The 26,745-nt window shown below is 51.5% G+C and overlaps 2 protein-coding genes across 2 annotated transcripts in view; one reads left to right on the forward strand and one right to left on the reverse strand.

The window, feature by feature from the left end:
- med8 (mediator complex subunit 8) overlaps positions 1 to 9,687 on the reverse strand; it is a 31,785-nt gene extending 22,098 nt beyond the window's left edge. Inside the window, exon 1 of the mRNA XM_070886682.1 lies at positions 9,637 to 9,687. Coding sequence (XP_070742783.1) covers positions 9,637 to 9,642 — 6 coding nt within the window. The 5' untranslated portion in view covers positions 9,643 to 9,687. The remainder of the gene's footprint in view (positions 1 to 9,636) is intronic.
- Positions 9,688 to 9,712: 25 nt separating this feature from the next.
- The window catches only part of szt2 (SZT2 subunit of KICSTOR complex), a 259,721-nt gene continuing 242,688 nt past the window's right edge, over positions 9,713 to 26,745 (forward strand). Inside the window, exons 1-11 of the mRNA XM_070886683.1 lie at positions 9,713 to 9,825; positions 13,330 to 13,455; positions 14,331 to 14,504; positions 17,357 to 17,527; positions 18,873 to 19,004; positions 19,748 to 19,910; positions 21,122 to 21,228; positions 21,316 to 21,526; positions 21,627 to 21,797; positions 25,242 to 25,473; positions 25,918 to 26,047. Coding sequence (XP_070742784.1) covers positions 9,799 to 9,825; positions 13,330 to 13,455; positions 14,331 to 14,504; positions 17,357 to 17,527; positions 18,873 to 19,004; positions 19,748 to 19,910; positions 21,122 to 21,228; positions 21,316 to 21,526; positions 21,627 to 21,797; positions 25,242 to 25,473; positions 25,918 to 26,047 — 1,644 coding nt within the window. The 5' untranslated portion in view covers positions 9,713 to 9,798. The remainder of the gene's footprint in view (positions 9,826 to 13,329; positions 13,456 to 14,330; positions 14,505 to 17,356; positions 17,528 to 18,872; positions 19,005 to 19,747; positions 19,911 to 21,121; positions 21,229 to 21,315; positions 21,527 to 21,626; positions 21,798 to 25,241; positions 25,474 to 25,917; positions 26,048 to 26,745) is intronic.

Here is a 26,745-nt window from a genome sequence, read left to right on the forward strand (position 1 = left end):
CACACTCTCTACCCATCCCTCCCCTCGCACACTAACCCCCCCTCCCTCCCCTCGCACTCACTACGCCCCCTCCCTCCCCTCGCACACTCTCTACCCCCCCTCCCTCCCCTTGCACACTCTCTACCCCCCCTCCCACTCGCACACTCTCTACCCCCCTCCCTCCCCTCGCACACTCTCTACCCCCCCTCCCTCCCCTCGCACACTCTCTACCCCCCCTCCCTCCCCTCGCACACTCTCTACCCTCCCTCCCTTCGCACAGTCTCTACCCCCCCTCCCCTCGCACACTCTCTACCCCCCTCCCTCCGCTCGCACACTCTCTACCCCCCCCTCCCTCCCCTCGCACACTCTCTACCCCCCTCCCTCCCCTCGCACACTCTCTACCCCCCTCCCTCCCCTCGCACACTCTCTACCCCCCTCCCTCCCCTCGCACACTCTCTACCCCCCTCCCTCCCCTCGCACACTCTCTAACTCCCTCTCTCCCCTCGCGCACTCTCTACCCCCCTCCTTCCCCTCGCGCACTCTCTACCCCCCCCTCCCTCCCCTCGAACACTCTCTACCCCCCCTCCCTCCCCTCGCACACTCTCTATCCCCCCCCACACTCTCTATCCGCCCCCTCCCCTCCCCTCGCACACTCTCTATCCCCCCCTCCCCTCCCCTCGCACTCTCTATCCCCTCCCCTCGCACACTCTCTATCCCCTCCCCTCGCACACTCTCTATCCCCCCCTCCCCTCCCCTCGCACTCTCTATCCCCTCCCCTCGCACACTCTCTATCCCCTCCCCTCGCACACTCTCTACCCCCCTCCCTCCCCTCGCACACTCTCTAACTCCCTCTCTCCCCTCGCGCACTCTCTACCCCCCTCCTTCCCCTCGCGCACTCTCTACCCCCCCCTCCCTCCCCTCGCGCACTCTCTATCCCCCCCCCACACTCTCTATCCGCCCCCTCCCCTCCCAAACTCTCTATCCCCCCCTCCCCTCCCCTCGCACACTCTCTATCCCCTCACCTCCCCTCGCACACTCTCTATCCCCCCCCTCCCACACTCTCTATCCCCCCCCTCCCCTCCCCTCCCACACTCTCTATCCCCCCCTCCCCTCCCCTCCCACACTCTCTATCCCCCCCTCCCCTCCCCTCCCACACTCTCTATCCCCCCCTCCCCTCGCACACTCTCTATCCCCCCCTCCCCTCGCACACTCTATCCCCCCCTCCCCTCCCCTCGCACACTCTATCCCCCCCTCCCCTCCCCTCGCACACTCTCTATCCCCCCCTCCCCTCCCCTCGCACACTCTCTATCCCCCCCTCCCCTCCCCTCGCACACTCTCTATCCCCCCCTCCCCTCCCCTCGCACACTCTCTATCCCCCCCTCCCCTCCCCTCGCACACTCTCTATCCCCCCCTCCCCTCCCCTCGCACACTCTCTATCCCCCCCTCCCCTCCCCTCGCACACTCTCTATCCCCCCCTCCCCTCCCCTCGCACACTCTCTATCCCCCCCTCCCCTCCCCTCGCACACTCTCTATCCCCCCCTCCCCTCCCCTCGCACACTCTCTATCCCCCCCTCCCCTCCCCTCGCACACTCTCTATCCCCCCCTCCCCTCCCCTCGCACACTCTCTATCCCCCCCTCCCCTCCCCTCGCACACTCTCTATCCCCCCCTCCCCTCCCCTCGCACACTCTCTATCCCCCCCTCCCCTCCCCTCGCACACTCTCTATCCCCCCCTCCCCTCCCCTCGCACACTCTCTATCCCCCCCTCCCCTCCCCTCGCACACTCTCTATCCCCCCCTCCCCTCCCCTCGCACATTCTCTATCCCCCCCTCCCCTCCCCTCGCACATTCTCTATCCCCCCTCCCCTCCCCTCGCACATTCTCTATCCCCCCTCCCCTCCCCTCGCACATTCTCTATCCCCCCCTCCCCTCCCCTCGCACATTCTCTATCCCCCCCTCCCCTCGCACATTCTCTATCCCCCCCTCCCCTCCCCTCGCACATTCTCTATCCCCCCCTCCCCTCCCCTCGCACATTCTCTATCCCCCCCTCCCCTCCCCTCGCACATTCTCTATCCCCCCCTCCCCTCCCCTCGCACATTCTCTATCCCCCCCTCCCCTCCCCTCGCACATTCTCTATCCCCCCCTCCCCTCCCCTCGCACATTCTCTATCCCCCCCTCCCCTCCCCTCGCACATTCTCTATCCCCCCCCTCCCCTCCCCTCGCACATTCTCTATCCCCCCCTCCCCTCCCCTCGCACATTCTCTATCCCCCCCTCCCCTCCCCTCGCACATTCTCTATCCCCCCCTCCCCTCCCCTCGCACATTCTCTATCCCCCCCTCCCCTCCCCTCGCACATTCTCTATCCCCCCCTCCCCTCCCCTCGCACATTCTCTATCCCCCCCTCCCCTCCCCTCGCACATTCTCTATCCCCCCCTCCCCTCCCCTCGCACATTCTCTATCCCCCCCTCCCCTCCCCTCGCACATTCTCTATCCCCCCCTCCCCTCCCCTCGCACATTCTCTATCCCCCCCTCCCCTCCCCTCGCACATTCTCTATCCCCCCCTCCCCTCCCCTCGCACATTCTCTATCCCCCCCTCCCCTCCCCTCGCACATTCTCTATCCCCCCCTCCCCTCCCCTCGCACATTCTCTATCCCCCCCTCCCCTCCCCTCGCACATTCTCTATCCCCCCCTCCCCTCCCCTCGCACATTCTCTATCCCCCCCTCCCCTCCCCTCGCACACTCTCTATCCCCCCCTCCCCTCCCCTCGCACACTCTCTATCCCCCCCTCCCCTCCCCTCGCACACTCTCTATCCCCCCCTCCCCTCCCCTCGCACACTCTCTATCCCCCCCTCCCCTCCCCTCGCACACTCTCTATCCCCCCCTCCCCTCCCCTCGCACACTCTCTATCCCCCCCTCCCCTCCCCTCGCACACTCTCTATCCCCCCCTCCCCTCCCCTCGCACACTCTCTATCCCCCCCTCCCCTCCCCTCGCACACTCTCTATCCCCCCCTCCCCTCCCCTCGCACATTCTCTATCCCCCCCTCCCTCCCCTCGCACATTCTCTATCCCCCCCTCCCCTCCCCTCGCACACTCTCTATCCCCCCCTCCCCTCCCCTCGCACACTCTCTATCCCCCCCTCCCCTCCCCTCGCACACTCTCTATCCCCCCCTCCCCTCCCCTCGCACACTCTCTATCCCCCCCTCCCCTCCCCTCGCACACTCTCTATCCCCCCCTCCCCTCCCCTCGCACACTCTCTATCCCCCCCTCCCCTCCCCTCGCACACTCTCTATCCCCCCTCCCCTCCCCTCGCACACTCTCTATCCCCCCTCCCCTCCCCTCGCACACTCTCTATCCCCCCCTCCCCTCCCCTCGCACACTCTCTATCCCCCCCTCCCCTCCCCTCGCACACTCTCTATCCCCCCCTCCCCTCCCCTCGCACACTCTCTATCCCCCCCTCCCCTCCCCTCGCACACTCTCTATCCCCCCCTCCCCTCCCCTCGCACACTCTCTATCCCCCCCTCCCCTCCCCTCGCACTCTCTATCCCCCCCTCCCCTCCCCTCGCACACTCTCTATCCCCCCCTCCCCTCCCCTCGCACACTCTCTATCCCCCCCTCCCCTCCCCTCGCACACTCTCTATCCCCCCCTCCCGGCCCCCTCGCACACTCTCTATCCCCCCTCCCCTCCCCTCGCACACTCTCTATCCCCCCCTCCCCTCCCCTCGCACACTCTCTATCCCCCCCTCCCCTCCCCTCGCACACTCTCTATCCCCCCCTCCCCTCCCCTCGCACACTCTCTATCCCCCCCTCCCCTCCCCTCGCACACTCTCTATCCCCCCCTCCCCTCCCCTCGCACACTCTCTATCCCCCCCTCCCCTCCCCTCGCACACTCTCTATCCCCCCCTCCCCTCCCCTCGCACACTCTCTATCCCCCCCTCCCCTCCCCTCGCACACTCTCTATCCCCCCCTCCCCTCCCCTCGCACACTCTCTATCCCCCCCTCCCCTCCCCTCGCACACTCTCTATCCCCCCCTCCCCTCCCCTCGCACACTCTCTATCCCCCCCTCCCCTCCCCTCGCACACTCTCTATCCCCCCCTCCCCTCCCCTCGCACACTCTCTATCCCCCCCTCCCCTCCCCTCGCACACTCTCTATCCCCCCCTCCCCTCCCCTCGCACACTCTCTATCCCCCCCTCCCCTCCCCTCGCACACTCTCTATCCCCCCCTCCCCTCCCCTCGCACACTCTCTATCCCCCCCTCCCCTCGCACACTCTCTATCCCCCCCTCCCCTCCCCTCGCACACTCTCTATCCCCCCCTCCCCTCCCCTCGCACACTCTCTATCCCCCCCTCCCCTCCCCTCGCACACTCTCTATCCCCCCCTCCCCTCCCCTCGCACATTCTCTATCCCCCCTCCCCTCCCCTCGCACATTCTCTATCCCCCCCTCCCCTCCCCTCGCACATTCTCTATCCCCCCCTCCCCTCCCCTCGCACATTCTCTATCCCCCCCTCCCCTCCCCTCGCACATTCTCTATCCCCCCCTCCCCTCCCCTCGCACATTCTCTATCCCCCCCTCCCCTCCCCTCGCACATTCTCTATCCCCCCCTCCCCTCCCACATTCTCTATCCCCCCCTCCCCTCCCCTCGCACATTCTCTATCCCCCCCTCCCCTCCCCTCGCACATTCTCTATCCCCCCCTCCCCTCCCCTCGCACATTCTCTATCCCCCCCTCCCCTCCCCTCGCACACTCTCTATCCCCCCCCTCCCCTCGCACACTCTCTATCCCCCCCTCCCCTCCCCTCGCACATTCTCTATCCCCCCCCTCCCCTCGCACATTCTCTATCCCCTCCTCCCCTCCCCTCGCACATTCTCTATCCCCCCCTCCCCTCCCCTCGCACATTCTCTATCCCCCCCTCCCTCCCCTCGCACATTCTCTATCCCCCCCTCCCCTCCCCTCGCACATTCTCTATCCCCCCCTCCCCTCCCCTCGCACATTCTCTATCCCCCCCTCCCCTCCCCTCGCACATTCTCTATCCCCCCCTCCCCTCCCCTCGCACATTCTCTATCCCCCCCTCCCCTCCCCTCGCACATTCTCTATCCCCCCCTCCCCTCCCCTCGCACATTCTCTATCCCCCCCTCCCCTCCCCTCGCACATTCTCTATCCCCCCCTCCCCTCCCCTCGCACATTCTCTATCCCCCCCTCCCCTCCCCTCGCACATTCTCTATCCCCCCTCCCCTCCCCTCGCACATTCTCTATCCCCCCCTCCCCTCCCCTCGCACATTCTCTATCCCCCCCTCCCCTCCCCTCGCACATTCTCTATCCCCCCCTCCCCTCCCCTCGCACATTCTCTATCCCCCCCTCCCCTCCCCTCGCACATTCTCTATCCCCCCCTCCCCTCCCCTCGCACATTCTCTATCCCCCCCTCCCCTCCCCTCGCACATTCTCTATCCCCCCCTCCCCTCCCCTCGCACATTCTCTATCCCCCCCTCCCCTCCCCTCGCACATTCTCTATCCCCCCCTCCCCTCCCCTCGCACATTCTCTATCCCCCCCTCCCCTCCCCTCGCACATTCTCTATCCCCCCCTCCCCTCGCACATTCTCTATCCCCCCTCTCCCTCCCCTCGCACATTCTCTATCCCCCCCTCCCCTCCCCTCGCACATTCTCTATCCCCCCCTCCCCTCCCCTCGCACATTCTCTATCCCCCCCTCCCCTCCCCTCGCACATTCTCTATCCCCCCCTCCCCTCCCCTCGCACATTCTCTATCCCCCCCTCCCCTCCCCTCGCACATTCTCTATCCCCCCCTCCCCTCCCCTCGCACATTCTCTATCCCCCCCTCCCCTCCCCTCGCACACTCTCTATCCCCCCCTCCCCTCCCCTCGCACATTCTCTATCCCCCCCTCCCCTCCCCTCGCACATTCTCTATCCCCCCCTCCCCTCCCCTCGCACATTCTCTATCCCCCCCTCCCCTCCCCTCGCACATTCTCTATCCCCCCCTCCCCTCCCCTCGCACACTCTCTATCCCCCCTCCCCTCCCCTCGCACACTCTCTATCCCCCCTCCCCTCCCCTCGCACACTCTCTATCCCCCCCTCCCCTCCCCTCGCACACTCTCTATCCCCCCCTCCCCTCCCCTCGCACACTCTCTATCCCCTCCCCTCGCACACTCTCTATCCCCTCCACTCGCACACTCTCGATCCCCTCCCCTCGCACACTCTCGATCCCCCCCCCTCGCACACTCTCTATTCCCCCCCCCTCGCACACTCTCTATTCCCCTCGCACACTCTCTATCCCCCCCCCCTCCCCTCGCACACTCTCTATCCCCCCCCCTCCCCTCGCACACTCTCTATCCCCCCCTCCCCTCGCACACTCTCTATCCCCCCCCCTCGCACACTCTCTATTCCCCTCGCACACTCTCTATCCCCCCCCCCTCCCCTCGCACACTCTCTATCCCCCCCCTCCCCTCGCACACTCTCTATCCCCCCCCCTCCCCTCGCACACTCTCTATCCCCCCCCCTCCCCTCGTACACTCTCTATCCCCCCCCTCCCCTCGTACACTCTCTATCCACCCCCTCCCCTCGTACACTCTCTATCCCCCCCCTCCCCTCGCACACTCTCTATCCCCCCCTCCCCTCCCCTCGCACACTCTCTATCCCCCCCTCCCCTCCCCTCGCACACTCTCTATCCCCCCCTCCCCTCCCCTCGCACACTCTCTATCCCCCCCTCCCCTCCCCTCGCACACTCTCTATCCCCTCCCCTCCACTCGCACACTCTCTATCCCCTCCACTCGCACACTCTCTATCCCCTCCACTCGCACACTCTCTATCCCCTCCACTCGCACACTCTCGATCCCCTCCACTCGCACACTCTCGATCCCCTTCCCTCGCACTCTCTCTCCCTCCCCTCCCCTCGCACACTCTCTCTCCCTCCCCTCCCCTCGCACACTCTCTCTCCCTCCCCTCCCCTCGCACACTCTCTCTCCCTCCCCTCCCCTCGCACACTCTCTCTCCCTCCCCTCCCCTCGCACACTCTCTCTCCCTCCCCTCTCCTCGCACACTCTCTCTCCCTCCCCTCGCACACTCTCTCTCCCCCCTCCCCTCGCACACTCTCTCTCCCCCCTCCCCTCGCACACTCTCCCTCCCCCCCTCCCCTCGCACACTCTCTACCCCCCCTCCCCTCGCACAATCTCTACCCCCCCCTCCCCTCGCACACTCTCTATCCCCCCCCTCCCCTCGCACACTCTCTATCCCCCCCCTCGCACACTCTCTATTCCCCTCGCACACTCTCTATCCCCCCCCCTCCCCTCGCACACTCTCTATCCCCCCCCTCCCCTCGCACACTCTCTATCCCCCCCCTCCCCTCGCACACTCTCTATCCCCCCCCTCCCCTCGCACACTCTCTATCCCCCCCTCCCCTCGCACACTCTCTATCCCCCCCCTCCCCTCGCACACTCTCTATCCCCCCCCTCCCCTCGCACACTCTCTATCCCCCCCCCTCCCCTCGCACACTCTCTATCCCCCCCCCTCCCCTCGCACACTCTCTATCCCCCCCCCTCCCCTCGCACACTCTCTATCCCCCCCCCTCCCCTCGCACACTCTCTATCCCCCCCCCTCCCCTCGCACACTCTCTATCCCCCCCCCTCCCCTCGTACACTCTCTATCCCCCCCCTCCCCTCGTACACTCTCTATCCCCCCCCTCCCCTCGCACACTCTCTATCCCCCCCCTCCCCTCGCACACTCTCTATCCCCCCCCTCCCCTCGCACACTCTCTATCCCCCCCCCTCCCCTCGCACACTCTCTATCCCCCCCCCTCCCCTCGCACACTCTCTATCCCCCCCCTCCCCTCGCACACTCTCTATCCCCCCCCTCCCCTCGCACACTCTCTATCCCCCCCCTCCCCTCGCACACTCTCTATCCCCCCCCTCCCCTCGCACACTCTCTATCCCCCCCCCTCCCCTCGCACACTCTCTATCCCCCCCCCTCCCCTCGCACACTCTCTATCCCCCCCCTCCCCTCGCACACTCTCTATCCCCCCCCCTCCCCTCGCACACTCTCTATCCCCCCCCCTCCCCTCGCACACTCTCTATCCCCCCCCTCCCCTCGCACACTCTCTATCCCCCCCCTCCCCTCGCACACTCTCTATCCCCCCCCTCCCCTCGCACACTCTCTATCCCCCCCTCCCCTCGCACACTCTCTATCCCCCCCCCTCCCCTCGCACACTCTCTATCCCCCCCCTCCCCTCGCACACTCTCTATCCCCCCCCTCCCCTCGCACACTCTCTATCCCCCCCCTCGCACACTCTCTATCCCCCCCCTCGCACACTCTCTATCCCCCCCCTCGCACACTCTCTATTCCCCTCGCACTCTCTATTCCCCTCGCACACTCTCTATCCCCCCTCCCCTCGCACACTCTCTATCCCCCCCCTCCCTCGCACACTCTCTATCCCCCCCTCCCCTCGCACACTCTCTATCCCCCCTCCCTCTCGCACACTCTCTATCCCCCCCTCCCCTCGCACACTCTCTATCCCCCCCCTCCCCTCGCACACTCTCTATCCCCCCCCTCCCCTCGCACACTCTCTATCCCCCCCCCTCCCCTCGCACACTCTCTATCCCCCCCCTCCCCTCGCACACTCTCTATCCCCCCCCCTCCCCTCGCACACTCTCTATCCCCCCCCCTCCCCTCGCACACTCTCTATCCCCCCCCTCCCCTCGCACACTCTCTATCCCCCCCCCTCCCCTCGCACACTCTCTATCCCCCCCCTCCCCTCGCACACTCTCTATCCCCCCCCTCCCCTCGCACACTCTCTATCCCCCCCCCTCCCCTCGCACACTCTCTATCCCCCCCCTCCCCTCGCACACTCTCTATCCCCCCCCTCCCCTCGCACACTCTCTATCCCCCCCCTCCCCTCGCACACTCTATCCCCCCCCTCCCCTCGCACACTCTCTATCCCCCCCCTCCCCTCGCACACTCTCTATCCCCCCCTCCCCTCGCGCACTCTCTATCCCCCCCCTCCCCTCGCGCACTCTCTATCCCCCCCCCCTCCCCTCGCGCACTCTCTATCCCCCCCCCCTCCCGCACTCTCTATCCCCCCCCTCCCCTCGCGCACTCTCTATCCCCCCTCCCCTCGCGCACTCTCTATCCCCACCCCCCTCCCCTCGCACACTCTCTATCCCCCCCCTCCCCTCCCACACTCTCTATCCCCCCCCCCTCCCCTCCCACACTCTCTATCCCCCCCCCCTCCCCTCCCACACTCTCTATCCCCCCCCCCTCCCCTCCCACACTCTCTATCCCCCCCCCTCCCCTCCCACACTCTCTATCCCCCCCCCTCCCCTCCCACACTCTCTATCCCCCCCCCTCCCCTCCCACACTCTCTATCCACCCCCCCTCCCCTCCCACACTCTCTATCCCCCCCCTCCTCCTCCCCTCGCACACTCTCTATCCCCCCCCTCCCCTCCCACACTCTCTATCCCCCCCTCCCCTCCCACACTCTCTATCCCCCCCCCTCCCCTCCCACACTCTCTATCCCCCCCCCTCCCACACTCTCTATCCCCCCTCCTCCCCTCGCACACTCTCTATCCCCCCCCCCTCTAACCAACCCCCCAACCTCCTCCCCTCACACATACTCTCTCTCTCTCTCTCTCTCTCTCACACACATTCTCTCACTCATTCCTTACCTGCATCTTGTCGGGAGCCGGACACAACAACAACCCTACCGCCGCGCTTCCGCTTCCGGTGCAAGGGTCGGGGGTCAGTCAAGCGGGCGGAGCGGGGTCGCGATGAGCAGTGAGCGATTGTGGCGACTGTGATCGATAGGCGAAAGGCCGGGGCATCAGAGCATGTCCGGCGCAGAGAGAGACTCCGAGGTAAACACGGCTGAGGGGAGAGAGAGAGTGTGAGTGAGTGAGAGAGAGAGAGAGAGAGAGAGAGGTGAGGTGCCCTAGCTGTCAGTGAGGCAGCAAAAACATTGAGTCCGGCTCCCGTGTACATGGAGAGCCGGGTCCCATCGTCTGCCTGCCCCGTGTACATGGAGAGCCGGGCGCCTGCCCCGTGTACATGGATAGCCGGGTCCCGTCGGCTGCCCCCTGTACATGGAGAGCCGGGCGCCTGCCCCCTGTACATGGAGAGCCGGGTCCCGCCGGCTGCCTGCCCCCTGTACATGGAGAGCCGGGTCCCGTCGGTTGCCTGCCCCGTGTACATGGATAGCCGGGCGCCTGCCCCGTGTACATGGCGAGCCGGCCGCCTGCCCCGTGTACATGGAGATCCGGCTGCCCGCACCTTGCATTGAACTTTACTGTTGATTTTCAAGAGTCATTCTTTTCCCTCACCCCTTGAATTTTGGACCTGGAAAAGAAGTTAAATCAGGTGCAGCAAATAAATATGTGCTTATTGGTATCAAAAGTAAAACACAATGTTTGTAATCCGGGCGAGGCTGGGGGTAAAAATAGCTCAGGGTATGGTGTGGCATCTGTAAACTTGGGGTGTCATCAGCAAAACAACTTTGGAAGGAACAAACAAAACATTTTAAATTAATGCTTCCAATTATCTTCACTAAGTATGTTGCTAAAATAGTTGGTGCATCATTAGTTGCATTCTCAGTACCCCCTCAGCATCTTAAGGTGCATTTATTCCCTGTGGATGCTACCTTTTGGTATAGACAAAATGTGAATTGTTTCCTGCAGCAAACATACATGCATGCATCACACTAGAACTGCATAATCTTTTATAAAGTTTAAACCTAGTTTTTAAAGTTCCCCTTTTGTGGCTAATTATAGTATCTTGGTCTTTATTGCAAAGGGGATGAAGTATAAAAGCAGGTAAGTCTTGCTACAGCTATAAAAGGTTTTGGTGAGGCCACACCTGAAATACTGCGTGCAGTTTTGGTTCCCATATTTACAAAAGGATATACTTGCTTTGAAAACAGTTCAGAGAAGGTTCACTAGGTTGATTCCGGGGATGAGGGGGTTGGTTTATGAGGAAAGGTTGAGTGGGTTGGGCCTCTACTCATTGGAATTCAGAAGAATGAGAGGTGATCTTATCGAAACGTATAAGATTATGAGGGGGTTTGACAAGGTGGATGCAGAGAGGATGTTTCCACTGGTGGGGGAGACTAGAACTAGAGGGCATGATCATAGAATAAGGGGCCGCCTATTTAAAACTGAGATGAGGAAGAATTTCTTCTCCCAGAAGGTTGTAAATCTGTGGAATTTGCTGCCTCAGAGAGCTGTGGAAGCTGGGACATTGAATAAATTTAAGACAGAAATAGCCAGTTTCTTAAACGATAAGGATTATGGGGAACGGGCAGGGAAGTGGAGCTGAGTCCATTATCAGATCAGCCATGATCTTATTGAATGGCGGAGCAGGCTCGAGGGGCCATATGGCCTACTCCTGTTCCTATTTCTTATGTTCTTATCCCATTTATATCATGTTTTATGATGGTGAATTGCTCTCTGCATTTAATGCTGAGATCGGCTTTGTGTCACAGTAGAACTGCAGGACAACAACTCTGATATTTTTGCATTTTATTGGATTTACGCTAATTTTGGAAGTCATTTTTGTAGTGGTACCTGTAGTTATGAAGTTCATTAGAAGGCCGAGGAATAAAAGTCATAATTACTATCGTATCTCAGTCATGGTATCTAAGTTTGAGGATGCAACTGGCAGAGTGGACAAGGGAGAACCAGTGTATGTGGTGTATTTGGACTTTCAAAAGGCTTTTGACAAGGTCCCGCACAAGAGATTGGTGTGCAAAATCAAAGCGCATGGTATTGGGGGTAATGTACTGACGTGGATAGAGAACTGGTTGGCAGAGAGTCGGGATGAATGGATCCTTTTCAGAATGGCAGGTCGTGACTAGTGGAGTGCAGCAGGGCTCAGTGCTCGGACCCCAGCTCTTTACAATATACATTAATGATTTGGATGAAGGAATTGAGTGTAATATCTCCAAGTTTGCAGATGACACTAAACTGGGTGGCGGTGTGAGCTGTGAGGGGGATGCTAAGAGGCTGCAGGGTGACTTGGACAGGTTAGGGGAGTGGGCAACTGCATGGCAGATGCAGTATAATGTGGATAAATGTGAGGTTATCCACTTTGGGGGCAAAAACACGAAGACAGAATATTATCTGAATGGTGGCAGATTAGGAAAAGGGAAGGTGCAACGAGACCTGGGTGTCATGGTTCATCAGTCATTGAAGGTTGGCATGCAGGTACAGCAGGCGGTGAAGAAGGCAAATGGTATGTTGGCCTTCATAGCTAGGGGATTTGAGTATAGAAGCAGGGAGGTCTTGCTGCAGTTGTACAGGGCCTTAGTGAGGCCTCACCTGGAATACTGTGTTCAGTTTTGGTCTCCTAATCTGAGGAAGAACGTTCTTGCTATTGAGGGAGTGCAGCAAAGGTTCACCAGACTAATTCCAGGGATGGCTGGACTGTCCTATGAGGAGAGACTGGATCAACTGGGCCTTTATTCACTGGAGTTTAGAAGGATGAGAGGGGATCTCATAGAAACATATAAGATTCTGATGCGACTGGACAGGTTAGATGCGGGAAGAATGTTCCCGATGTTGGGGAAGACCAGAACCAGGGGACAGAGTCTTAGGATAAAGGATAGGCCATTTAGGACTGAGATGAGGAGAAACTTCTTCACTCAGAGAGTTGTTAACCTGTGGAATTCCCTGCCGCAGAGAGTTGTTGATGACAGTTCATTTGATATATTCAAGAGGGAGTTAGATATGGCCCTTACAGCTAAGGGGATCAAGGGGTTATGGAGAGAAAGCAGGAAAGGGGTACTGTGGGAATGATCAGCCATGATCTTATTGAATGGCGGTGCAGGCTCGAAGGGCTGAATGGCCTATTCCTGCACCTATTTTCTATGTTTCTATGTTACAAAAAACAATTCACAATAATGAAATATTTCTTGGTCTGTGCTGGATTGTGAGACGTTTCACAAAATGATGGCATTGGGCTAAAGAATAACAGTAAGTTGACGTCTGGTTCTGAACATCGGGGGAAATCATTTGAGGCAGTACGTCTCTGTTAAAATAAACTCTTGTGACAAATAAGGAAAAGGCATTCAAGAACATAACAGAATTTTGAATGGGAAATAGACATTTGGTTTAATTGGCCTCTTCTTCCAACTGGCTATGTATAGTCTGTCCTTTCATGGAAACCCAACTTACTTCATTTTACAATCATTTAATACAAAGACCAAAGAAAGGATGCTAAAGAGAATGTGTAAAAAGAAAATCTTTCAAAATCTCATTGCTGCAAACTCATGGGGACCGATAAAGTATTTATTAAGGCACACTCTCCTCTATTGACACTAGTCGGATTCCTTGAGTTCCAAGATACTTACTTATGTTTTCTTTTGATAGGTGGAAGAAGCAGGACAGGTGTTCCTGCTTATGAAGAAGGAATATCGGATTTCCCGCAATGTGCGATTAGCTTGGTTTCTCAGCAAGCTCAATCAAAACATCCGACAGATGTCACAGTTAGAGCTTGTGAGTGAAAGGGTTGGGGGAGTTGTTCTAAATCCAGTGTGTGGGCGCAAGGGGGAGTAGAGTGCTCTGCTGGAATCTAATAATGGGAGCCTAACCTGGCATATTAAATCGTTGTATGAAATGTAAATTGGAGACTCTCAATGCATTGGGGGGGAAGCCAGGTGATCGTGACTGTTTTTAGCACAGAATATTGGTAAACAAGTAGTTTCAAGATATTTGTTGAAATAGATAATTTGACATATGTTGGTGCCCTTTTCTCTCCTACAATCAAGAATGCGAACTTTTTTCTGTCCTTCCCCAGCCCAAGGACACTAAGACCAACTGTTCGGCCCCTGAGGTTAACTAACTCGGTGTATACCATGGATTGAAATTGGGACATTCTTGGACTGCGTGGCTCAGTATCACACTACAGAGTGTTTGTACCCACTGAGCCAACAGGTGGAGTTTATTGATACCACCTTTGTGGTGATATAAGTTTTTTTTTGTTTGGGTATTTAACAAAAGATTGCGCTGGTAGGCATGACTGCTTCTATGGTAGACCCTTTTACCCTTTGTAAAGTTCAGTGTGAGCTGTGCAAAAGGTACTGTTAACCCCTCCCCTCTCCTTGTCTCACATTTTGAAAGGGGTTCTCTATTAGTGAGAAGTATACGGTACATCAAAGTGGTGTAGCAGGAAGTGTGATGTAGATCACAAAGTTTTCACTTGCATTAAATGAGAGAATAGCATATTGGCAAGAATTGCTCAGTGACATTATGCAGTTTTGAAGGAAAGATGAAATTGTGTGTTTTTTAAAATGGATTAAACAAATGTTGATAACAACAGTAATGTGCGTCATCTATGATGGGCCTGTCTTTTACAATTTCTCCTCTTACAGATCAACTCCAACAATGAACTGGATATTTTCAGTGTCCTACCCAAGGGCTGGCAGCCAGATGAACCAGTTGGTGCTCATACCTACCAACTGGTACCCTCGACCCATATTACCTTCCTTGCTCAGCGATACCGCTTTGTTATTGAACTGGATCTCAGTCCGTCTACAGGGATCGTGGTGCGTAATTGTCACATTCAGTGGAGAGAGAGTGAAACGAAACACGATGGAAAGCAAACATCTGAATAAATATTATGGATTTAATCAGCAACTCAGGCTAACCGCTTTCATTAATTGTGCTATATATTTTAAAAATGTGTTTCTTATTAATTGTTCTTGAGAAAAAGGTTCGTACAGATATTTGAGGGTCAGGATAATTTAATGACGCTTCCTGAAATTTAATTGGTTCAGGAATATTTAGGATCTTGCAAATATGATGGGCCTTGTAGAATCTGGGCATTTTCATTTCTGGAGTGCAAGGACGTGGGTGTTAGTTTGGAGGCTCTACCCTGGCTTTTTAGAGTTGGTCTGATGCCTGGGTCATGTGGGTTTTCAAGTATGATACCCAAGTTCCAGGCAGTGCCCATAGATCCCCTTTTCTGATTGGCAGATATCCCACAGATGCTTCATCCACGTGGTGGAATATATTCATTGTATACCCTTCAGCAATATAAAGGGAGATCATTAGACTTGCTGGTCTCTTTCATGTCTTTAAGAGTTTAGAAGAATGAGAGGTGATCTCATTGAAACACACAACATTCTTACAGGGCTTGACTGGGTAGATGCAGGGGAGATGCTTCCCCTGGCTGGGGAGTCTAGAACCAGGGGTCACAGTCTCAGAATAAAGGGTCGGCCATTTAAGACTGAGATGAGGAGACATTTCTTCACTCAGGGGATGGTGTATCTTTGGAATTCTCTACCCCAGAGGGCTGTGGATGCTCAGTCGTTGACTATATTCAAGACAGTGATCGATAATTTAAATGGAGAAAAATTGCAAAGTGTTGCAGTACAAAGCGACCTGGGGGTCCTTGTGCATGAAACACAAAAAGATAGGTACAGCAAGTAATCGGGAATGCAAATAGAATATTGGCCTTTATTGCAAGGGCGATAGAGTATAAAAGCAGAGAAGTCCTGCTACAATTGTACAGGGGTATTGGTACTGCGTGCAGTTTTGGTCTCCGTATTTAAGGAAGGATATACTTGTATTGGAGGCAGTTCAGAGAAGGTTCACTAGGTTGATTCCAGAGATGAGGGGGCTGACTTATGAAGATAGGTTGAGTAGGTTGGGCCTATACTCATTGGAATTCAGAAGAATGAGAGGTGATCCAATCGAAACATATAAGATAATGAGGGGGCTCTACAAGGTGGTTGCAGAGAGGATATTTCCACTCATAGGGGAAACTAAAATTAAGGGGCCGCTCATTTAAAACTGAGATGAGGAAGAATTTCTTCTCTTGGACGGTTGTAAATCTGTGGAATTCTCTGCCCCAGAGAGCTGTGGAGGTGGATATTTAAGGCGGAGATTGACAGAATTTTGAGCGATAAGGGAATAAAGGGTTATGGGGAGAGGGCAGGGAGTTCATGATCTTATTAAATGGCAGAGCAGGCTCGAGGGGCCAAATGGCCTACTCCTGCTCCTATTTCTTATGTTCTTATGATAAATTTTGAATGTTAAGGGAATCGAGGGATATGGGGATAGTGAAGAAAAGTGGAGTTGAGGTAGAAGATCAGCCATGAACTTATTGATTGGCGGAGCAGGCTTGAGGGGCCAAATGGCCTACTCCTGCTTCTAATTCTTATGTTCCTGTTGTCAAGTCCCTAAACCTGTCTGCCTTGCGACCTATCTCTCCTCCTTACAGACCCACTAAAAAACCTACCTCGTCGACTAAGCTTTTGGTCACCTTATGGCTCAGTGTCAAATTTTGTTTGCTAACACTCCTGTCAAGCGCATGGAATGTTTTACTACATTCAAGACGCTATATAAATGCAAGTTGTTTTTGTTGGTTGAGAACAGATACTTTGCTTGTAAATCCTCCTGATGTGGCTTCATGAAATCACACCAGTTTTGTTATGAATTGGGAACATTATCCTCAGCCCACTGTTCCACTTTTGATATTGCCAGAGTAGAACATCAAGATATTGAATAAGGGGCAGTTAAGATGACCAAACCACAGCTAAATTGTTTAAAACTTGTGAACTGTACAAAGGTTTTACTGCCTCCTGCCCTCATTAAAAACGCACTAAACCTTTCAGTAAAATCGAAAATATAGGATAAATATAAAATCCAGGTAACTGCCCTTGTAGAAAAGCTGGATTGACAGGAGAGACTAAAATTAATTGAGGAAAATTCTGTGGATGGAGGGAAAATAACTGGTATTGAAAACAACCACCTTTAAAAAATAATGTACATAGAGTAAACTTCCATTGAACCGTAATCATTATGTGGGGTAGTTTTGCCTTCTTGTACATTTGTTTAGTGTCGGCTTGGCTCACTGGCAGCGCTATTGCGTCTGTAAGAAAATTGTGGATCCAAGATCCATTCCAGTACTGAGGCAACGCAGCACTGTCAAAGTGTTGTCTTTCAGATGAGAAATTATACCAAGGGCTGCCTGATCAGGTGAAAATGAAAAAAATTCTTAGCGTATTACTTGTAGAAGAGGGAACGTTGTCATGATGTCCTGGTCAACATTACTCTTGAGCAATAGCACCAAAAACAGATTACCAGATCATGCATATCATTTGCCGTTGATGGGATCTTGCTCTTTGCAGATTAGTTGCTGCATTTGCCTATATAACAATAGTGACAATACTTCAAAAGTAATTCATTTGGTTCTGAAGCACTTTGGGGTGTTCGAAGAAAATGAAAGGTGCTTTATAAATGCAAGTTCCTTCTTTTCAGTTGTGCTTGCTATTTTATTGCCTGCAACAAGTGCTTCTTTGAAACTAGACATTGAGATAATAGGAGTTTCCCTCTTTTCCGACAGGTATTTATTATTTTTCAAATGAAGTGATTGTTTCTGTATGTTCCACAGGATGATTCCACTGGGGAGCTGATTTTTGATGAAGTGTTTCACGCACTCTCGAGATGCTTAGTGGAACTGTTGCGGCCGTTTAAAGTCCCGGGTACAGAAATCGTGTTTCAACCGGAGATCTTCATTACTATCCTTGCTTATTCTTCCATCATAGGACTCCAATCTCACCAGGTGAGCATTAAGGGTAATTTCTCTGCCTGTGATTGACGATTCCTATATTGTTACCAACATGATGTTAGTGAATAAAACACAGTTTATTTTTTACTTAATACACACCCCCCCTCACCCAAAATTTTTTTTATTGCAGCCCCTGGAAAAGGCTGGTGTTGAAATGAATGTCCAAGCAATACTTACGATATGCTATATTCATGCTGTGTAAATTTAGAGCATCAGTGATGACATGAATTTATTAGTCAACCAAAAGAAGAAGGAAAAGATCATTGCTGAGCAGAATTATCATAGGAACAGGAGTATGCTGTTCAACCTGTTTTGCTACACATGGGATAACTTGCGGTTTTATTTTTGCAGCTGGGATTCTTATACAAATGGATTTAAGTGTGCTTGCATGGATGTGCTTTAATAAGCTTGCATTGGTAGATTGACCCTTATTTCCTCTCCACGCAATTCAATAACGTTACTTGATTCAATGATCCTGAATTGCCAAGGGCTAGAAAATAATCAACTTTGTTTTCTGCTTATCACTTCCTCCTGCCATTGTTGCTTCTTTCTTCAAGTGGGACAGTCTGGCTGTGGCTGCTCTTTTTGCCCATTATCATTGTTACTTTGATAAACAGGATAAAACTTAGCCCAGGATGGACTGGTTCTGAAAGTATGTTGCCTTTTTTCTAGCTCTTTCCCTTGAGAGCAGTGAGTCAGATAGCTGAAGAATGGATCTAAGCTTGAATCATTTTGAGTGAGGTTTTTTTGGGTGCCCAGTGATGCAGCAGGGCACATCTCTCTTTTACCGCTTGGATCTGGGTTCAAATCCGGCGCAGACCCCCCTCCCCCTGCTGGTTGTAATAATCCCAAGTGAAATAAATTAGTCGTCAACCCAATTCCTAGTGTGTGAGTCTACAGGTTTAAAACTGGGCAGGATTAGCCTATAAATGACACTAAATGTATCAGTGTTTGGTTTTGTACTAAATGAATTATCACAGCTGAAGGATGGTGTAAAAATGAAAGTATTTACTGGTGGAGTAGGATTCTTACTTGGATTTAGACCTGTTTAGAGCTTTACCCTGTACCTAATCTGTGCTATATTTAAACTGGGAGTGCGTGATATTGACATTGGGTACAACAATTAGGAACGGATGATTCATCCCAGTATGGATCATTTCTCACCTGTTACGGATGTAGCATTTTCATAAAGTGTTTTATAGCCATGCTAATTGACTGCCTATTCTTACAGATACATGTTCTATCTGTGATGCTTATGTGTCTGCTTGTATGTGTATACAATAGATACTCTTTTATAGCTGACTGTCTTCTGATCTTCCGGAGTGTCTATGCACTGCAGGTTCTAGTTCAAGGCTGTCTATTGGATCGAACCAACCTGGAAACTTTCCATCAGAATATTTATCAGCAATTACGAGCATTTGAAAGCAATGTAGCTGAAGTTCTTCAACAGCACTACAAGCCCAAAGCACAGGTCAGTGTCGCAGTAAAAGGAGAGGGAAAGAGTAATTAAGTCATGAGTAACACAGTCCTAAGGGCTTTTAGTGCTAATTGAAAATCTCTGAGGATAATGTAAGAAATGGAAATTATATTTTAGTTTAGCAGAGGGACTTTTGAAGCTGAGCAGTTAATGTATACAAATTTAAATATTGTAGAAGAAGCATTACCCTCCTAATCTGTGTTACATTTGAACTGGGAGTAAAAATTATTACTCTGCATCTAACATACAAGACAGCAAACTGTTGCATATCCAAAAAGTAACATTTCTGACCTCATAGTGCAGGAAAATTTACCATTCCCCCCACTAAGTCAGCAAGGATATTTTTTAACAGGGTTGTAGCCACCTCGTATATTATTTCTCAAACAACTGGTAAAATATGACTACAGCCCTTGAATAAGCATAAAATGAAAGCCTTGCAAGTGATAACTCCATGTATCATGTGGTAGAATGGTAGGGCATGGATGTTCCTGTTCCCCCTGCCTCCCCCACACTTCAGGACAGTAACTTCTTAAATCTCAGTTGTGCTGTGAAGGATGGACTAAGCATCGACCAGGTACTTTACCCACTGGAAAGAAATTCAGAAGAATTGCTCCAGTGGGTTACAGATGCAAAAGAACCTTGATTGTAAAGATCTGTTTAAATGATCAGAATTTTAATTTTATTTTACTAGTTGCTGATTCCTGTTTTATATCTAATCTCTTGCCTCTTACTCACAGTCTGATAGGCCCATTTTATCCCAAGGGGATACTACTGATGCCTTCTATGATCAGACTTCACGGAAGATGACTTTTTCCATGGTAACATCGGATATGGGACTCGTCAACATGATCCGCAATGGCATTCTAGCACTTCAGTTACTACCGTCCAACTCCAGTGCAGGTTAATACTTTATCAATAACGTAGCTTTCTAATTAGAGTTTTAATTCCAACACAATCTGGTTCTTTTAATCCCATAAAACTGGCTCAATTGATTCCTATTAGCCAGAGAGAAGAGGATGTGCCTGAGCAGTTGTGTGGTACACTATCTTGGTTTCCCCTAGTACTAGGAAGAATTGGAGGGTGAGACAACCCCTATATGGTTCGTTCATCACTGGTTAAAGAATGGCAGAAATACACACATGTCCCCTCCTCCCTGAGGAAATGGTGCAAGAAGAAGGTAAAGCCTGAAGAAGAGCGAAAACAGAATGGTTTAAACAAATTAATGTGAGACCTGGCAGAAACTCTAGGGTTAAGGTCTCCACAAACCCAGTGGCTGTATCAATTGTGAAAGGGGAAATCACTCCAGTTTAGAGTTGGCAAGTTCAGTCTTCATAAGAAATAGGAGCAGGGGTAGGCCATTATGCTCTTTGAGCCTGTTCCGCCATTCAATAAGATCACTGCTGATCATCTTCCTCAACTCCACCTTCCTGCACTATTCCACTTGGTCCCCTATGTATCCAAAAATCTATCGATCAACAGCTAAGCATCCATATCTCTCTGGGGTAGAGAATTCCAAAGATTCACAACCCTTTGAGTAATTAACTGTCTCCACATTTCAGTCCTAAATGGCCGACCCCTTATTCTGAGAGTGTGACCTCTGGTTCTAGACTCCCCAGTCATGGCAAACATCCTCCCTGCATCTACCCTGTCAAACCCTGTAAGAATTTTATACGTGGGTATTGCAGTACTGTGGTGCTGTATGTCGATTGTTTTTCTTCATCAGCAAGCAACTGAATGATACCTGAACTGTAAATGAGGGTTGCCTGACTGATTCTAGCCGAATCAAAATGTGTTGGCTGCTGGTGAGTTCGACAATATAGATGTGAAGAATTATTTTGGCTGCAATTTGCAATGAAAAGTTAAGTGGTACCTTCATCTGAACTACATTTTATTTAATGTTTTTTCAGTTTTTGCGCTTATGAACTTTTCAGATGATTCAGGTTGAATATTTATCAAACTGTGAAGATAATCTGAACCCCAAGCCGGGTGTGGACACCAGAAGTTCACAGTTCTAAAATAATATAGAAACTCGCTATTTTACAGTGAAATTGTGGGACACCACTGCAGTATTCTTCCAATATTCTCGCTGAATAGGCTTATTTCTCTTACAGGTATAATAATCATCACTGATGGTGTAACAAGTGTACCAGATATCGCAGTATGTGAAACATTATTAAACCAACTACGCTGTGGCACGATTGCCTGTTCCTTTATACAGGTGACCTAATATTTCTAACTGAAGCCTTTGACCTCAATAGAGTAAACTGCTTCTGTGGTTGTATAAAAGTGGCTGTGCTTCTTGCAGGTTGGAGGTGTGTACTCGTATGACTGCAGCTTTGGTTACGTGCCAAACTTGGAATTAATGAAGTTCATTGCCATGGCAACGTTTGGATCCTACATTTTCTCATGCCCAGAAATGACTGAAAGTAGCCTCAATATGAATGCATACCACAAAGCGTTCCTACTGTACAGCTTCTTGAGACCTGGAGAGTCTATGAACCCAGAATATTATTGTGGCAAGTATATCTACAAGAAGTTATGAGGTGTTTATTTATTTTATTCCGTCAGTTGTTTGACCCTTCTATTCCTGAATTATTTGTTTTTCTGTAAATCTAGTATCTCAGCACAAACTGTTCAATGAGCACCTGGTGTCTGCCAGCAGTAATCCTGCACTGGCCATGAGACGAAAGAAGCACGCTGAGAATGAAGTGCATGCAGATCTTACCAGTGTAGTGTCTGTACGGTTGCGTGAGGGCTACACCGTGAAGGAACTAAACATCACTAAAGGTAAATAAGTACTGCTAAAGTGTCAAGCAACCTGGTGAAGAAATAGTGAGGAGGGTGATGGTTTGAAGGGGCGGATCGTGGTGAAGTGGTATACGGGGTGGATTAAGTCGGGTTGGGTGACATTGGGCCCATGTTTCGGGCCGCGCCTAGAACGGCGCAGCCCCGACCTGGACGCACGTTTTTCGCGCCACAAAGTGCGCCTAAAAAAAACTTACAGATTCTCCGGCTCCCTGCTGGTCCTCTGGAGTCGGGCGCGGTGCAGCACGAGCTGTGGGGGGTGGAGCCAGGTCCCTGCACTGAAAACAGTGCCGGGACCTCTGCACATGCGCGCTACAGTGGGCGCGCATGTGCAGCAGCTCCAGGCGCCCAAAACTGTGTGGGAGGGGCCCGAAGCATGCAGCCCCTAGCCCTGGCCGAATGGCCTCACTGGGGCTGCGTGCATAAGGCTGCCCCCCACGCCCAGCTCCTGCTTCCTCCCGACCCAACTCGACTCCCTTCCTCTTCTCCTCCTCCCCCCTTCCCCTTCTCCTCCCCCCTTCCCTCCCCCTTCCCTCCCTCCGCCCCCCCCCTCTCCCTCTACCCCCCTCCGCCCCCTCCCCTTGCTGTCAGAAACACAGACACTGACAGACAGAGAGTGAGAGACGCACACAGACAGACAGAGAGATAGAGACACTGACAGAGACACATTGGGGGGGGGGGGGCATCCCAGCACGCTGTTGGAGGGCTCCCGGTGCTGCAGTCGATAAGTAGAAAATGTTTTATTTATTGATTTAAAAAAAAAAAAATTATTTCTTCTTAATTTTTTTGATTAATTGGTTGATTTATTGATGTTTTTATCATTTATTATTGATGATGGCTCTTTATTTGTAAAACTGAAGTGTTTAATGTTTGTAAACTTCCCTTTAAACCACCCCCCCCCCCATTCCCTACGCCTGATTTGTAACCTACGCCTGATTTTCTAAAGTGTAGACAAGGTTTTTTCGAGCGAACAAAAATCTTCACTTACTCCATTCTAAGTTAGTTTGGAGTAAGTTTTCACTGCCGAAACTTTGAAAACAGGCGTAAGTGGCTGGACACGCCCCCTTTTGAAAAAAAAATTCTGTTCCAAAGTGAAACTGTTCTAACTGACTAGAACTGGAGCAAACTAAATGCTGAGAATTTGAATTTCTAAGATACTCCGTTCTACACCAGTTGCTCCAAAAAATCAGGAGCAACTGAGGCCGAAACTTGGGCCCATTGTGAAGTGAGAGTGCAGTGAGACTGGGCGCCAGTATGATCATGATCTGTATACTGCTATTATCAAGGCAGAACTCGCTTTAACAAGAGTTAGACTTCACAACCCATGACTGTTACAGAGTTTATCATGAACCCAATGAGTTTAGTAAAGGGTTTTCTGATTCTCAAGTTTTCCAGATGGCAATGTACTGCAACTGTGTTGAGAGAATTTAGTTTCCAGCCTCTACCCCTGAAATGTCACTGTTATAAATGCATTCAGAGGAAGTAACTTTGCTTTTTTTCAAGTAGTCTAAATTTGCAATCTTTATTATTTTCTTCATTTCCATTCCTGTAGCCAATAGTGACTCATCTATTGTAGTCTATCTTTTTTTTATCTTGCTAGCTAAGCAGTTTGTCCCTACTAGGTATCTATTCTGATGGTTTAATAAAAGAAAGGCTTGCGTTTACATAGAGCTTTTTTTGACCTCAAGCCACCCCAAAGTGCGTTACAGCCAATGGAGTACTTTAGAAATGTAGTCATAGAAACATAGAAAATAGGAACAGGAGTAGGCCATTCGGCCCTTCGAGCCTGCACCGCCATTCAATGAGTTCATGGCTGAACATGCAACTTCAGTACCCCATTCCTGCTTTCTCGCCATACTCCTTGATCCCCCTAGTAGTAAGGACTACATCTAACTCCTTTTTGAATATATTTAGTGAATTGGCCTCAACAACTTTCTGTGGCAGAGAATTCCACAGGTTCACCACTCTCTGGGTGAAGAAGTCTCTCCTCATCTCGGTCCTAAATGGCTTACCCCTTATCCTTAGACTGTGTCCCCTGGTTCTAGACTTCCCCAACATTAATAAGAACATAAGAACATGGAACAGGAGCAAGCCATCTAGCCCCTCGAGCCTGCTCCGCCATTCAACAAGATCATGGTTGATCTGGCCATGGACTCAGCTCCACTTACCCGCCTGCTCCCCATAACCCTTAATTCCCTTATTGGTTAAAAATCTATCTATCTGTGATTTGAATATATCCAATGAGCTAGCCTCAACTGCTTCCTTGGGCAGAGAATTCCACAGATTCACAACCCTCTGGGAGAAAAAATCCTTCTCAACTCGGTTTTAAATTGGCTCCACCATATTTTGAGGCTGTGCCCCCTAGTTCTAGTCTCCCCGACCAGTGGAAACAACCTCTCTGCCTCTATCCTGTCTATCCCTTTCATTATTTTAAACGTTTTTATAAGATCACCCCTCATCCTTCTGAACTCCAACGAGTAACAACCCAGTCTACTCAATCTATCATCATACGGTAACCCCCTCATCTCCGGAATCAGCCTAGTGAATCGTTTCTGTACCCCCTCCAAAGCTAGTATATCCTTCCTTAAGTAAGGTGACCAAAACTACACGCAGTACTCCAGGTGCGGCCTCACCAATACACTGTACAGTTGCAGCAGGACCTCCTTGCTTTTGTACTCCATCCCTCTCGCAATGAAGGCCAACATTCCATTCGCCTTCCTGATTACCTGCTGCACCTGCAAACTAACTTTTTGGGGATTCATGCACAAGGACCCCCAGGTCCCTCTGCACCACAGCATGTTGTAATTTCTCCTCATTCATATAACATTCCCTTTTACTGTGTTTTTTTTCCCCAAGGTGGATGACCTCACATTTTCCGACATTGTGTTCCATCTGCCAAACCTTAGCCCATTCGCTTAACCTATCTAAATCTCTGCAGCCTCTCTGTGTCCTCTACACAACCCGCTTTCCCACTAATCTTTGTGTCATCTGCAAATTTTGTTACACTACACTCTGTCCCCTCTTCCAGGTCATCTATGTATATTATAAACAGTTGTAGTCCCAGCACCGATCCCTGCGGCACACCACTAACCACCGATTTCCAACCCGAAAAGGACCCATTTATCCCGACTCTCTGCTTTCTGTTCACCAGCCAATTCTCTATCCATGCTAATACATTTCCTCTGACTCCGTGTACCTTTATCTTCTGCAGTAACCTTTTGTGTGGCACCTTATCGAATGCCTTTTGGAAATCTAAATAGTCACTGTTCTAATGTACGTGAGCTAAGTAACTTACAGTGTAGAGAATAGCAAGTGTAGACCAATCCTGTAAAATGCACTTGAGAGCTTTTCAGTTAGTGTAATGAAAGGAAATCACATTTGATTTTGTTTTTTTCCCCCCTCTATTCATTCATCTTTTGGTTTTAGCTGGAACTCAGTTGGAAGTGAAGCTGGTGCTGCTCTGGAAACACAACATGAGAATTGAGTACCTTGTGGTAGCCTCATGGCCTCTGGATGCAGCCAAGCGCTTGACCTGGGCGGAGGTAACAATGGAGGGCAGCTATGATATGCTCCATGACATTAGCTGTACTATGAGGAAACCGATAACCAGCCCATATCGCACCACAGTTATCCGGCGGTTCTGGACCACTCTGCAGAGGTAAGCACATGGAACTGAGTGAGAAGGGTAATAGGGTATGTTTTGAAAGTGGCAGAACAATGTCTTGGTCTGTCACTGGAGTAGAAGGGAAATGCCAGGGGAGTCTAGAACCAGGGACCACAGTCTCAGAATAAGGGGTCAGCCATTTAGGACTGAGATGAGGAGAAATTTCTTCACTCAGAGCGTGGTGAATCTTTGGAATTCTCTACCCCAGATGGCAGTGGAGCCTCAGTCATTGAGTATATTCAAGACAGAGATCGATAGATTTTTGGATATTAAGGGAATCAAGGGATAGTGGAGTTGAGGTAATAGATCAAGCATAATCTTATTGAATGGCGGAGCAGGCTCGAGGGGCTAAATGGCCTACTGCTCCTATTTCTTATGTTCTTATGTTCTTGTGTTTAGAGAAAAAAAGGCTAATATCTGTATCTTGTACTTCTTTAGTATTAATCAGACAGATCAGATGCTGGTTCATCTCAAATCCTTCAACACGATCCCTGAACATTACACCATCCCGGAGAGCACCAAGAACGGGGTTCCATTATTCTACATCCCTCCAGGATCTACCACACCGGTACTGTTCAGTTCAATAACTAATATTATTCAAAATTACTGAATGAAGAAATATATTGATTTTTGTAGATATCTGTAAGTTTAGACTATTATAAATGAGCAGGGATTTTTTGGGGAATGATTCTGTCGATTCCGGTTTTAGATCATCATCAGTTTATTTGAGGAAAAAAAAGATTTTCATGAGATTCTACAAAATGTTGCAAAAAAAAAAAGAATTGTGTGTAATGTTTGACATAAGCAAGCATTGAGCTTTGGGTGATATTGGCTGTCTCACTATATAAATGCAAATTCCTTCTTTCTATCTGTATTTGTTTTTTTAAAAAAAAATTGACATTGGATATTTGTAAGCAGCGTCATTGAGAATCCATAGTTTCTGTAAAAAATTGCCGACTGAATCTGTTTTAAATTTAAACGGTGGTCAAATAAGTGGTTAAGGTTAGCAGAGGAAGAGGGGAAAAAAGGCATTTTTTAAAGATGCCTGCCAATTTTATTTAGGTTGAACAAATATTTTCTAGATAAACATTCTAGCCCCAGTTATCATACGCTCAAACCTTTACTGACTTATCGTGTCCCTAAAATTAAACATTAGCCAATCAATAGTTAACCTGATGGAGCATGCCCTCAACATAGGGAGTAGTTGCGATTTAAAACATTATGAGATATGATTAATTCTGATCATCATCGTTACACAGGTGCAGC

This window comes from Pristiophorus japonicus, chromosome 8 (genome assembly GCF_044704955.1).
Source record: "Pristiophorus japonicus isolate sPriJap1 chromosome 8, sPriJap1.hap1, whole genome shotgun sequence".
Taxonomy (NCBI): Eukaryota; Metazoa; Chordata; class Chondrichthyes; family Pristiophoridae; genus Pristiophorus; species Pristiophorus japonicus.